Genomic DNA, 13,936 nt, shown 5'->3' with positions numbered 1-13,936 from the left:
TCAGACTCTGAATGTGGAAGGTTAGTAGGCATGAGACCCTGTTTCTTCTCTCCAAGGCCTGGTCCATTACCATTTAAAATAGCGGTGAGCCCGTATTTACATTTTGATGTTTCATGCTTTATTTACTTTGCACACTGTCTATTCTGTCCCCCACCCCCCCCGCCCCCAGTTTTTCTCCCAGGCAGAATCTATCTTATCTGACATTGCAAAGCAGTTAACATTGATTCTGGTGAATGGTCTACTTTGATTTTTGCTACAGGGAGATTTTAGCACAAATTCACATATATTGTTTTCTCAACAAATAGAAAAATATGTTCCACATTCATTGTGCTGCAGATGCCGAGCCTGCTATTTTGTAACTCACTGTCTCATCTCTTTTATTTGCTTTCTCTGTCACTGTCGATCTTTCCCTAATACTTCATCCTTTATGCAGACTCCTTCCTTGGAGCCGAATTTGGCAGTGGAGTTTGCCTAACTAATGGGGACCATATGCTCTGCAATTACATTCCCCAACAACATTCAGATTTGTTAGCAAATATTGGAAAAGGCAAGTTGAGAGACCGGAGTGCAAAGACTGTCAGGAATTGGCACATTCTGACAGGTAAGCCTGCTTTTGCTGACCCCTGTGAATGAATGAGTTCTGGTTTGGGCCGGTATTGGCTTAGGTAGAACAGGGGTTTGTTTTCGAAAGTATCAATCAATTGGTAGATTGTTCTTCAAATGGCTAAGTGCCTGTCTTATGTGTCCCCAATGGTATACTGTACTCACCCCATAGATCAATTTTTAATACATGACAATAACCTGTTTATTTTTAGGTTCCATTTCTCCCCAGACCGGAGATGGCGATCATGATGTTGTTCACTACTGTGTTCCCAGCTCCTGGGAGAGAAATGTAAACGCAATAGCTGTTCAGTAAATACTTGGCTGATGAACGAATGAGAATCTCTAGAATACATGGTGTCACTACATGTTAAGCATCGCCTACAAAGAACTCGGAAGTCTTTTCTCCTTTCCTTCAGGATAAACCAGCCTTAACCTGGGGAGCCAGCCTCCCTGAAAGAGTTCAAATTCATAGGATTCTGGAGAAGATTTAAATCATGGCCCTGAACTGGCAGCAGTCATTTTTAAGAGGTCCCATTTTTGCCTTGAGATGACGTTTGTCCATCGCTCTGTTGGGGATGATCGGGGGGGGGGGGGTGGAGGGGGGGGCAGGAGGAGTCAACCTTTTGCAGGCTGTCCTGATTTGCATGAGCTAAATGCGGGGGAAGGATGCCACTGTGCGGATGTCAAGAAGGGTAAGTAGCTTGGAAGCAGGTGGCTGAGGAGAGAAACGTTCTAGCTCTTCAAGAGCCTACCCGAAGGCTGCCCATTTGTCTAGAGGCCCGAATGCTGGAGTGTCTGCAGGAGCCTGTGGTGCCCACTCCGTAGGGAATCTCAGGCATCACAGCTAATGACTGACTCTGTTCTCCCCACTGCCCACTCCGGTCCTGGGCTGGCACCCCTGACACAGTCTTTAGAGAGGTGGGGGTCTACTTGTAATCAAAGCTGGAAAGGCAAGCCCACTGATCCTATGAGTCCCCAACTTTGCCTTTATCCTAGAGAGCATAGCAACCTGTGGGGAACTCAGGGACTTTGTCACTCTCACCCCCTACCGCCCCCCATGGCCATGTGGGTGCCACAGAGACACAAGAAACACTCCTTTTAGAACACAAATACATAAATTTTTAATCTGCGAAAAATACAAAATGAAACCATGTACAAGTTATGTACAAACCCTTTTTACAAGACAAGAGAGTGATCACTGGTTGTTACAGATGACGGTTGGGTAGATCATTTCAGAGCACCAGCACTTATCCTTCCCCCCAGTTCCCGCCCGGTCACAGCCGTTGCTTTATCATCACAATCATAATGCCAACCAGCGAAAGTTTGAAACACAGATGAATAAGCCACGCTCCTTTTCCTTAATGAACATGTCGGCTGACCTCGGTGTAAGCGTACCGTTTTTCCTTTGTCCCCTGAAGAAATGTTGAGTGCAGGTTTGGGTGTGAAGTGGGGAATTTCTTGACTTTGGGTGTGAAGTGGTGGGCAGTGGGCCAGAAGTTTTAGGCAGGTATGATCCTGCTGCCTCGAAATGGAACATTTTTAATTAGGATTTTCAGGCAGATCTCGGTTTATGTCTGAAATATTGCAGTTCTCGTCAAACGTGTCTCTGGCTGTACTCAGCGGTAGGAGGGGAGGGGAGCAGGCCTCTCTGGGGCCGTCAGGGGATCAGGGTGGAAGTGAGGGGCCACCACCTTGCTGGCGGGGCTCCCTTACTTGCTGGCTGCCCTCTCACACTGACCCTGAGTCCCCTGTGAGGACAGTTCTGGTTGCCTCTGGCAGGCCTGTGCCGGGGGCCACGTCTGCATTGCTAAGATCCTGAGCAGTGGGCCCAGAACTGCTGCCTGAGGCCGACACACTGAAGAGCTTTGGTGACACTTTCATCCCTGCTCTGGGGAAAAGCGAGGTGGAGGAGAAGAAACACAGACATCCTCAGGGGGCTAAATAGACCAAAGGAAACTTAAAAATACTTAAATCTACTTAGAAATTAAGGTCAGTTTCACCTGGTCAGAAAAAAACTCTTGCTTCTTGCTGCCTGTGAAGAAAAGCCACCAAAGCGAAGTGAGTATAACGTTTAAGAACCCTGACACCAAAGTTGCCCTGAAACCAGTGCTTCCGGCGGTGTATGGGGGTGAGAAACAATGGGGTGACAAGAACAGGGAAGTGAAAGAAGAGGCCCACCTCGAGATCCCTCTCTTTTGACTTCTTCTCCAGGAAGAATGCCAGTGACCTTGCAGAGCATCTGACTTCCACTGCCATGGAGCCCAAAGCTACACACAGCGGCTGCCTGTCTACCCTGAGCCAGGCCTCATGAATGCTCTGGGGATAAAGACAGCTTAACAAGGTTCCTGGCCTTGTCAAGTGAGTCCTTTTGCTACTGAATCTCCATCTCCGATACCCTTCACCTCCAACCATATAGATGACTCATCCTCTCAATCTAAAAGTTTCCCTCTCACGTTTCCCATTTTTCTGAATCTGGAGTACCCTAGATCTCTTACCCCAGGAGTGTCTACTTATTTTGTTCCTTTTAGCCTCTAAAATCATTGGTGTGGCCCCCTAACAGTCTTCTGCCAGTTGATTTTTCATATTTCCTCTTTTGGAGAACTCAGCCATTCTCCCTACTTTACAATCACTGCTGTGGACCCAACGTGCCAGTCCCCAGGGCCTTCCCTAATCCTCTCCTCAGCTCCTCACTCCTCATGCCTGTAAGACCTTCTCTTATTTATAGCTCTCATCTTCTTCCACTCTGGGCGAATCCAACATTTCTTCACTCTTCCACATGGTTCTTCCCTTGAGGTCCAAATTCAGTGTTCCTTTCACAAAGAACCTCTTCTAGAACTATAGTCATTGTCCCGACCCCCAGCCCACACACGAGCCCCTACAACTCCAGCTAAGCTGCCATCTCTATCAGGATGCCTAACACATATTGGAGGAAGAGAGTAGCTTCATAATGTTGAGATTTGACTTGGCGCATGCACCCTGAGAACTCAACACCACTGAGAACAGGTTCAGCCCTGGGCACACTCTCATTATGACTTCCAGGAAGAACTGACATCTCAGAACTTCCTACCTGACAACACACAGGCACTAGTGCTTATCGTTCTCTGTTTGGAACTTTTAGTGGCTTCCCATGACTTTTTAAACCAAGACTCAACCTCTTTGCTTGCCCCTTAAAACTGTTTACTCTCTAGCCCCTTCCCGAAGATCTCATCCTAGTTTTCCTCAGTTCCCCTATGTGAACTTGTCACTGTAGTAAAAATGGACTATATATTGAAATCACATTTTTATCAATAAGCTATGGCCATTAAGCCCCCTCACCCTGGAAAACCCTCACACTCCACATTTCTCAAGTCACTTATCGCCTATTGAAATACCTCCCAAAGCCATCAAGCACTATATTCCTTTGTATCTTCTCAACCCACATAGGTCAATGCAACCTCGCCCTCCTTTCAACCCAAAGCACTATCTCTTGCCATGACATAGGTGCTCTTGGCTGGCACTTTAAAATGCTGTTTATACCCTTACGTTTTGGTTCTTTCTTCCTAGCTCCTTGATGAATGTCTTGAGTTTGGCCTATCTCTAGATATGGAAGTCTCAGGCCAATTTTCTTGCTTAAAAAAAAAAAAGGCAAAAAAAGGAAGGTCTGGTACAGATAGTCTAACTGACAATGGCCTCTCAGTCTAACCATGTGAGGCTGTGATATCAGGGAGCCTTTGACTGTTGTAGGGACAAAGGGCTGCTGCTACGGGCACGTGGCCTGCTTTCTCTCTGTACATGTTCCAAGCAAGCTTACCATAGGATTGGCAAATTAGGCTTAGGCTCGGCAGTTCCTTGGGAAATAAGATTAAAGTATTCTTTGAATTGTTGTATGGCGATTTTTAAAATATTAACAACTAGTACAGCAAGGGGAACTACCAATCAAAACAGACTTCACTTAAACAACCAATATGGCCACACCAATACAAACCAGCTAGAAATCATTTCTAATTACTACTTTCTCATAAATAAACCCAAAGGGCTACCTCGCCTCCAATTAACATGGGATCTAAATGTTAAGTCATCTGTTCTAAATGAAAAAAAAAAAAAAAAATGCCCTTCAGGAACATGGGCCGAGTGAAAAGAGGGCACAAAGGTAATTTACCAGGTGAGCTGTTAAGTGAATTTTCAGTTCCTTCTGTATTTAAAAGAGGATGAGACAAACCCTAAATAGTAAAGGCCCTTTCGTGAGCTCTGGTGATTGGTGACTTTACCACCACTGCAAAGGCAGCAAATAAGAACAGAATATAACATAGACAGACGAGAAAGTGAGCAGATTCTGCCCTGGAACTCCATGTCCAAGTTGAATGGATTTCAACTCCTATGAGTAAGGTAGTTCACATCTCAGTCAATTGGTTTGGTATTCTTTTTGTTTTCTCTCTCTTTCTAATCTCTTCTTCCTTTTACCCCTTCCTTTCTTGCTTCCTTTACTGAGGTTCTCTTTCACAATGAAGAATGATATATCAAAATTAGACCTATTAATACAAGTAGCAAAGAGATAGCTAGTGTACTAATGGAAGAAAAAAAATCAAATAAACAGAGAATATGGAGTAAAGTGAGAAGTAAGACTGATTACTTCCTAAAGCCCAGATACCCACGTAGAAATAAAAAATGAAGAAAACTTCAGAAGTCCAGTATTCATGAGCCTCTAACTACATATTGGAAATTGGAGATATGGGTTAGAGGTGGAGGGATTGACCAAAACTGAACCTTGAGCCAAGAAAGAAGGCAGGCAGGAATGAGATTGCAAAGAAAACCATGGAACACACAGAAAAATCCAACCGATGTGTTCCAGGAGAATTTGAATTTTGAAATTTGTGTTTTGAGCCTAAAGAGACTCCAAAGTGTGAAGCATGACCCTAACTGCTGTGTGCCCAGAGCGGAAAGTGCACACTGCCCTCAGGAGTGCCGCCCGGGAGATGCAGCAAGGAGGACCATCCTGGCAGCCCAGGACAAGTTGTCCCCAAAGGCTGGGTCCCACGCTGCCACTCCTAACTCGGACCCTGTTCCCTCAGCTCTGAAAGGGACATTAGAGTCATCGAGATGAATCACTCTCATTTACAGAGCGGTCACTGAGACTCGGAGAGTTCAAGGACATTTTCATAACCCGTAGCTAGGTATTTGCAGATGTAGCTCTAGAATCCTCAATTAAACCATTAGTAGGAAAGTTGTTTCACATGAAAATATGCCCAATATTCTTATGCTTTTTCACGTCCCCCCTTTCCAATCTTAAACAGTTTGAATTTCCAGTTAATTTCAAGTCTTCAGTTACATTTTGTACAAAGTACATCATTAGCTGTCCCAACCTTTCAAAGGAAAGAGGTCTGCGTGCTCCCCCAACACGCCTTAGTCACAATCACTTTTATTTAAGATGTTTTCTATTGGTTCAAGGTGATGTTTTAAAGTAAAAAATTTCTCAGACCAAAGTGAAAACATTCTTAGAAAGAAAGATGATGAAGGTGATGATGCCTTTATAAGTAGGTGCTTCCTGTTTTTTAAATAGCCTGTTGGTGAGTCTTTGATTCCCAAAGCATCCAAGAATCTTTAGTTTGGTAAAACAGCGTTTCTGAACCGCAAGCTGGGATGGCAGATCAGACAGAGCCTTATGACCCTGACTGTACCAATGATGACCATCATTGCTCTACACTGAATTTATCCAGAAAGATGAGTTTGTCCTGGGGGTGGAATGAGCACGCCCTCAGGGCCAGAGAGTTCAAGGAACAGAAACAAACCGGGAAGCTCTGGCGTTCCTGGAGCCCTTCAGGGACCTTACAGTCTTGCTTCTGTTTCCTTTTCACTTTCAGCCTACCAGGAAGCAGCTTTTGTCTAAGGAGCGACCAACCGATCATTTGCACACCTCCTCAAACACATGCCTGCTTTTCTTTTCTGGCCAGTTCATTATTACAAAGGCAAACAGCATGAGCTTCCTGCTCCACCTTAGAAGCAAATGGATTCCCACTAATTGGTGTTTGGGGGGATGCCTTTGCTGTAGAAAACCATCTTAGCTTTTTAGTTTTTTTTTTAAAAAAAAGTTCAGATTCCAGTCTCCAGCAATGATGGGCAGGGAGTTTACTGCTTTCAGACTGACTGGTGTGGCCAGAGGAGGAGGAGAGGGCAGCGGGCAGGGGACTCAGTGGCCTAAGTTCCTCTAAGGTCATTTAGGTGGCCACCATCACCCGCCGGAGGAGACCAAACAGGACAAATTCAGAAATGATTGTCAGGAACACGAGTGGGGAAGAGTCCGCCAGGGTTCATGAAGGAAAGAAGAGCGTGGCTTGGTGTGAATGTGCTGAGAGAGCCCAATGCAAAATCATATGTAAAAGGAGGCCCGGCTCCCGGGGAAGCTGTCAAATCCCAGCCAGAGATCCGCCCCACAATGGAAACCAGGAGATGCCTAGAAGCCTGAATAGGGACTGCTGACGTCATTTTAGTCTGCTGAGTAGGCTAGCGATTGGTTATAAGTAGTTTTTAAACAACCCAATTGGACATACATTATATTCACAATACTTTGATAGAGCTAAGGCTACAGAATGTGACGACACAGTCTGACAAGTCACTTCAGGACGGCGCCTACAAGCACGAGGACGTTGGCTCCGCAGGGAGTGGACAGAGGCGGAAGCTCATTTTGCCTACGTTGTAATTGGAGGACTTAGTGGGCATATGTTTCCATGGTGATTGCATGGCTTGCCTCTGATCTGATTTGCACTAACGTACTAGTACCACAGGGTCATGGCCTAAAGAATTAATGGAATAGATATTATGGGACTTTGCGGGAGTATTTTGGTAAGTTTGGTTTCTTCAAGTGTCCACAGTTTACATTTTTAAAGAAAAAATAAATCACTATCACATCCATGCTTCTCCAGAGACCCTGCTGACTGTATCAAAGATGGATAATTTTGAAATTAAAAGACTTGCTCAGTCGTTTGGAATATAACAGCTGCCGGGACCACTGTACACTGGGCATGCAAGCGACAGCAGGGCTCTGAGACGTGGGAATTGTGTCTGGTGGCTAGAATGAATTTTGACCACAGTTTGAAGTGGCTGATACGTTTGATTTCATTGCTGGTAAGTTTCAAAGGCCTTTCCTAACAGTCTGTTTTCAGTGCATTCATTGCTTTCCCTTTGTTATTAATTTTTACATTGCTGTAGCAAGTTTGTGGGTTTTTGTCCCAGCGACTGAAAGAAAGCCCGAAGAGCTAAAATCTGGCAAAAGTCATCTCCTTGATTATAGAAAATGTCTGGCTTTCAAACAAAAATTCAGTGAAAAGAATGAATGTAGTATCACATCCTATTGTTACGCAAAAACGATTCATTGGTGTTTACAAACTTTCAGGCTAAAATCTCTGAGACTTGGGGCATGGGGAAAGCCCCCCCAGACCCTTTCATGGTTGAAATCACTTGCGAGGGTGGTTCAGAGCTATGAAGTGAGAAGCTAACAGCTGAGGAGTCCCCACCACTAGGACAATAGGCAGAGTCACGTCTCCTGTGCATCTGGTCCTCAGTGTCCACATGCCAGCGTGCTCACCACGCTCCGGGGCTGCCAGTGGCTGGCTGAACCTGACCTGGCAATTGTAGAAAAGCTGCGAGAAGGTCTTCCCTTTAAGTATATGAACGAAGGGATAAGAAATACAGAATGAAAACTAAAACTACAAAAATATGACTTTCAACTGTGAAAATAAATGTTTCCATTTATTAAGAGCTGGTGTCAGTGCAGCCAAAATACACACCCATCCAGGGAATTCACCTGCCCCCTTTCGTCTTCTTTTTTTGAATTTACTAAAATACATGTTTACATCATTGAACCATTAAAAGTTTTTTTTTAATAATCCATTTCCTTTCGTTATAATTAATTGTGGTGGTGACCATCATTCTCCCCAAAGAAAAAGAGAGAAAGAAGAGAAATACACATTAAGGAGTCTGGCCACATATTCATTTTGATTTTGCATTGTATAGATCTAGGGAAGATATTTGACAATGAAAAAAAAAAAGAAAAAATATATTTTCTTTCTAATAAATAAAAATAATTTAAAATGCTAGAGGCTATACATGACTATTTTAGTATATTCATTTATAAAGGAAATCATTTTCTTCTCCAAAATACATGGAAGCAATATTCAAGGCAGACAAAGAGAAAGATCTGTCTACTTTATCCTTCTTGCAAATCTCGCTTATCCTAAGGTTTCCACCAGTGATTCAGTGTGTAAGAGGAAGAAAAGTCACATCACCATTTATGAAGTTTGTCAGGCTTTAAAAAAATAGTTCTGGTCTCCTGGGAGTCAACATTCATCTTCAACTTCTCTGATTGGTGGAATCAAGCTGCTTGTGGATTTATATTGGTTGATCTGGTTAGCCATGTGGGTACTCATGGGCTTGATTTGAATGTTTCTGGGGTAGGCATTATCCGGTTCATCTGTAAACCATTTCTTTTCTGCTAAAGGGCAAAATGGATAGAGAACAAGAAGGAGAAATGAGAAGCTTAATTAGTTCTAGGGTAAAGCTTTTGGAAAGTTCATAGAAAAATGCAAAAAGGCAATAGATAGAAGCTGACAATGAAGTCGTTGCTAAGAGAGACAGTGCAATGTAGGGAGAACCCCAGAACCTGAAACATACCTCTGTTGCCATAGCAAGTGATGACCAAGGGGCCATGAGGACTTGAGGTACTGGGGGGAACCTCATAGAATACGGAAGGGTTGGAAAACAAATGCTGGTAATGTTCTCTGGGGTTCCTTTAGTGACCGGAAAAGCTTTGGTGGGAAGAAGATGCTAAATATATCAAATACTGGGTATAGTCATGGTACCAGAGGAGAGATTTGGGCGTCCATCGATCTGAGTGGAACGTAAGGGGCACTGTCTCTGCCGCAGAGTGAGTGATGTAGAATCTCACGCAGGGTCTCGGTCTCTCAGCCTGCACTTAGCTTTGCTAGTAAAAAGCATACTTCAACTTGTATCTCAACTGTTCCATCCTTCTATTTTGTTTGCAAGCCACTTTTGAGGGTCTTAAGTTAAACCCACAGATTTTGCTGGCCAATGAGATTATAAAGTAGAATAGCAACCAATGTTTTCAGAGGATTTTGAAATTTCAAGAAAAAAAAACTTGGTGTTGGTATAAAGTTATGAAAAGAATTCCTAGTGGCACCGTCTGAACTGACTATACTAACCCAAGCTGTTGACAAGGGGGGTCAAGGAAGACTTGGCATTTCATTTCCACCCTGGATGCAGAGATGGCAGAGGAAGAATGCTGAGTTGGCGTGTTCAGGGTCTGGCTGCAAGGCAATGGCCTGGCATCCTCTTAGCAATTCAATGCTAGTTTCTAAGACTTAGCCTTCACCCCGCCTCTTTCTAGGATAGAAATTTTCTGGAAAAGAGGCCATGTGTATGTTCTGGGCAAATAGGACAGTCTAACTTGGGAATCATATGCCTCCTTTTAGTGGCTTAGGATAAGAAAAGAAAAAAGGAGAAGCTTTCAAGCTCACCCATTGCTGTAGAGACAGTAACCTCTCCAGCCGCCTTTTCTGCTTCTCAGAGCAATTCATAACTGCCTTGTCGGTGGTCCTAAACTGCTATGTTAATAAACATTGCTCACCTGGCGTGACAGAGGGGGCTGTGTGTGCGAGCGCATGTGTGTCCAGCATCTACACTTAGCTGATGGCCACTTGGCTTATTTCTCCTTGGTCCATACTTTGTCTCACCGTGTCAAGTACACCAAGCCCTCGATGTCAACACTATGGCTGGAGGTGGGGGGTGCCTTGGTGCAAGCTTACTCACTACCCTTTGTTCAGCAGCTCGCTTTACCCCCCAGAAAACTTCCTGCCTCGTGGATCCTTCTCTCTTACCCCCCTCTCTCCTGCTCCGGCTCTCTCACCTATTATAATTAAGTTCACTTTGATTTGAACAGATTGGACGATAGGAATTCATAATGCTACATCCTCACAGCGAAGCTAACTGATTAAGTGCTTTAAATTATTCCCCCTGACAGAATGATAAAGTTACAATCTGTTCTGAGATGATCTACAGCTTGCCAGACTCCTACAGCTTCTTTCTACATTCATTTATCTTTTTGTCAAGCGGAGTTTTTTTTTTTTTTTTTCTTTCTTTCTTCCTGAGCTTCAATTCCATAGATCTTTTAAAGTCATCAGCACATCTGAATTATTAATGAGGCTTTCGAGGCAAGGTTCCTGATGGGCTGGTTAAAAAAGGTTGTATAGAAACCCGGGACTGTGTACACATCAAAATAATTTCAGCTCCATTTAAAAAACCATTTAGTTCAAGTGTGACATAGATGAACCATTATGCATTTGTGGAAACCAATTTTTTGTGATCTACGATTAAACTAACCTTTCAGAGAGGAGTAAAGTGTGATGGTTATCATGTTTTAAAAGCATTGCCAGGCCGCTGAAACAATTTCAAACTATGACTTTTTCCAGCGGTTTATGTGTAAAGATGATGTGAGAAGCGCTGCTTGCCTGGGCCTCCCTTGTGTTGGCCTCGCCACCATGTGGACTGGTTTGGCAAAGGGATTTAGTGCTAGGTTGCTCACGCCAGGCTGGAAGGGAGAGTGAACTCTGCACAAGAAAACGAGTAGGTCTTCTGGGTGAAAGACCTAAGACAGCTGCAATTTGCTGAAATTTTTACAGCTGCCGCCGACAATAATTGTTCAGAATTTAGTCTTTACAGTTCAATTCAAAGTTGGCATTTTGACCTTTCACGGCGGCAGAGAATATCAATTTCCTTCTGCTGCCTGTAAGAAAGAGAGAATTATTTCCCCATGTAATCCGCTCTCTCCTTCCTTTTAAATGTCTTGCCCTAGGAGCATTCTAAGCAGAGTAGCCCCTGTGTTTCGACCATTCGGCTGTGACACAAGTTGTGTTAACGCCCATCCGGGAGGCAAGCTGAGGTCTCCTTGTGCCTGAGACACAGGCTTTTCAATTTGGGAGGAGACTTGGTGAGCTAGGATGTGGAGGAAGTGGAAATATGTCAACGCTCTGAGCATTGTACTGGACTGTCTGGGGCGGGGCACTGCATGAGGAGCTTCTCCCAAAGGCTTCAGTGGCACACACACTTGATCGCCAGCCTTTCTGCTTCAGTGGAGAGAGTTTCAAGTATGACAATGACACCTTGGTTTAGTGACTCTTGCCTTCCAAAAAAGAAACCGTGACCATGGGTGGCTACAAAATTGGCCATAAGGAAGGGTGTTCAGGGAAGAAATTCAAAAGCGTGCTGAAGTAGGGGTCTAGGATAAATTCAAATCCCTGAGTGTATCTCCTGTCCTTGCCTCGGCCCACATGCCAGAAAGGTTTCCGGAACTGTATTTCACCCCTAAGATGAGAAGGGCGATAGGTCTGACTGAGAGGGCCTCCTCGCTGCCAGAGAAGAACAGCCCCGCTTGCTAATCAGCTTCCTGAGGATGAGTGCTGGCGTCCTCCCTGGGAGTACACAGGTGGCCTGCTGGAGTTAGGACGGGAGTGGCATTGCACAGTCTGTGGCAAGTGGCCCAGTAGAGCAAGATGAAACCTGGAAGTAACTGCAGAGAGATGCTGGTAAGGGAGCTGCACTGCCATTGGCAGATGCCCCTCTCCAGACCAGCCATGCCATGATGTGTCGGCATGGACAAGCAATGCGGTGTAGGCCAAGGAGACGGCCTGGGGCAGTAGGTTAAGCACTCATGGACCTGGCTCGCTCACATCCTAGTTACATGGCTCTGAGCAAGTTATTAGAAAATGTATCTTAGCTTTAGTTTCTCTTCCGTAAAATGGGGCCTACTATAGGATTGTCCTAATGCTGTGGCTTGGATAAAAGGGACTGGGGTCCATGAGTCACTTACTACAAGTCCAGATACAGGGTAAGTCAGTGTGAGCTGTTAAGGTTATTAGCAATTATTAGTAACATTAGCAAGGCATTAGACCATAGCAGCACAATTTATAGACTTAAGTTTTACATTCCACTCTGCTGCTTCCTAGTTAGGTGACAATGAATAAATCTATCCCTCAGATTCTGCATCTTTCACACAAGGATACCAACAGCATCTACATCTCTGCTACATAAGGGTGGGAAGTATCTTTCAGTATGACTGCAAATGAGCTGGGAGTAGAGAACTGAGGTATATAAATTGGCGGGGCGGGGGGGCGGGGGCGGTGACCTGAAGAATCAGAATTGCGGCAATAGAGACGACTACAGAGGAGGGTTTAGTTGGGTAGTCTTCATATGGAAGGTGAGGAGCAGGGGTGAACTGTCTGGGGAGGTCAGGGCTCCTACCCTCCTCTGGTACCTACATCTTTGAAATATTGGCTTTCGCTCCACAGGCACCCCACCCCACCCGCAAATCATCCCCATCTTCCCCTGCTACTTTCATCACTGAGACTGAAGGGTCCAGAATAGGGTCAGCATTTCCTCCAGCCACCAGAATATTAGGCAACGGTGGGGAAGGCCCCGATTTGGGCTGACATTACTGCTGGGGACCCAGAAGCAGAGAGACAGGCTGCACTGTGAAAATTGAGTCTCTTTGCTGGCTCCGTGGGTTGTCAGCACTGTGGGATTTAGCCTTTTCACATAACTACTCCCCAGAGGAGAATGCATTAAAGGGGAGACGATGATACAGGGAAGGCATTTGGAATAATTGCCCCACTTCTCGCCGTGTCACAAGCTGAGGTTTAGAGAGGAAGGGATTGAAAGAAAAAGATTCCATCCGGATAGACATAGCAGTTGAGGACAGAAAGAGCTAACAAGGAGTGCAGCCTTCGAAGGTGATGCTGTGTGGTTTCACATCGCCCGTTTCCGAGGGGCGGTCTGGCATTCACCCTCTGTCCTACAGACCCCCAGGCTCCCAGGGGACCCCACTCACACACAGTCACACAGTCTCCTTTCCTCTTCCTGGGCAGAGTGTGGCTATTTTATAGAAATGAAAGTCATTTTGTACCAGCACCAGAGCAATTTGTTTATGAAAACTATCTCACTTTGCAATTGTCCACTATGACTGCATTTGCCTCCTCTTCCTGAAAATTTAATGCTGCCTTTGCCAGGGCAGAGCAAACTGCCCCCTCCTGGCCCTCCATGCCTGGAGGGCGGAATTCACACTCTTCCCTTTCAGGTGGCAGGTGGCTGAGATAATCCCTCTCACTTCCCCAAGGAATGAATGTGCAGCCTCCTGGTGGGAGACAGGCAACCAGGTTAGTGACAGGTGCCCACAGCTACTTCTTTATCATGTTTTGACAAAGCAGGATGGGCTGCAAGGAGCTGGCTGAGACATTGATTTTACCCTGTCTGGACTTCCACAGGCCCTGAGTTTCTGTGCTCTTCTTTCTCC

At 45.1% G+C, this 13,936-nt stretch overlaps 1 protein-coding gene across 18 annotated transcripts in view; it reads right to left on the bottom strand.

Moving 5' to 3' along the window:
- Positions 1–8,827: 8,827 nt before the first annotated feature.
- The window catches only part of KCNMA1 (potassium calcium-activated channel subfamily M alpha 1), a 689,823-nt gene continuing 684,714 nt past the window's right edge, over positions 8,828–13,936 (bottom strand). For 6 of the 18 annotated variants that reach the window (XM_054729033.1, XM_028151232.2, XM_008145323.3 and 3 more), the window contains one exon: positions 8,948–9,067. In XM_054729033.1, the coding sequence (XP_054585008.1) occupies positions 9,043–9,067 (25 nt within the window). In that variant the 3' untranslated portion in view covers positions 8,948–9,042. Of the gene's footprint in view, positions 9,068–13,936 lie in introns of all 18 variants that reach the window. The other 12 variants (XM_054729031.1, XM_008145306.3, XM_008145317.3 and 9 more) reach the window with 3 other exon arrangements.

This window comes from Eptesicus fuscus, chromosome 17, assembly GCF_027574615.1.
Source record: "Eptesicus fuscus isolate TK198812 chromosome 17, DD_ASM_mEF_20220401, whole genome shotgun sequence".
Lineage (NCBI taxonomy): Eukaryota > Metazoa > Chordata > Mammalia > Chiroptera > Vespertilionidae > Eptesicus > Eptesicus fuscus.
The sequence above is the reverse complement of the archived record's forward strand: the minus strand, read 5'-3'. Positions and strand labels throughout refer to the sequence as shown.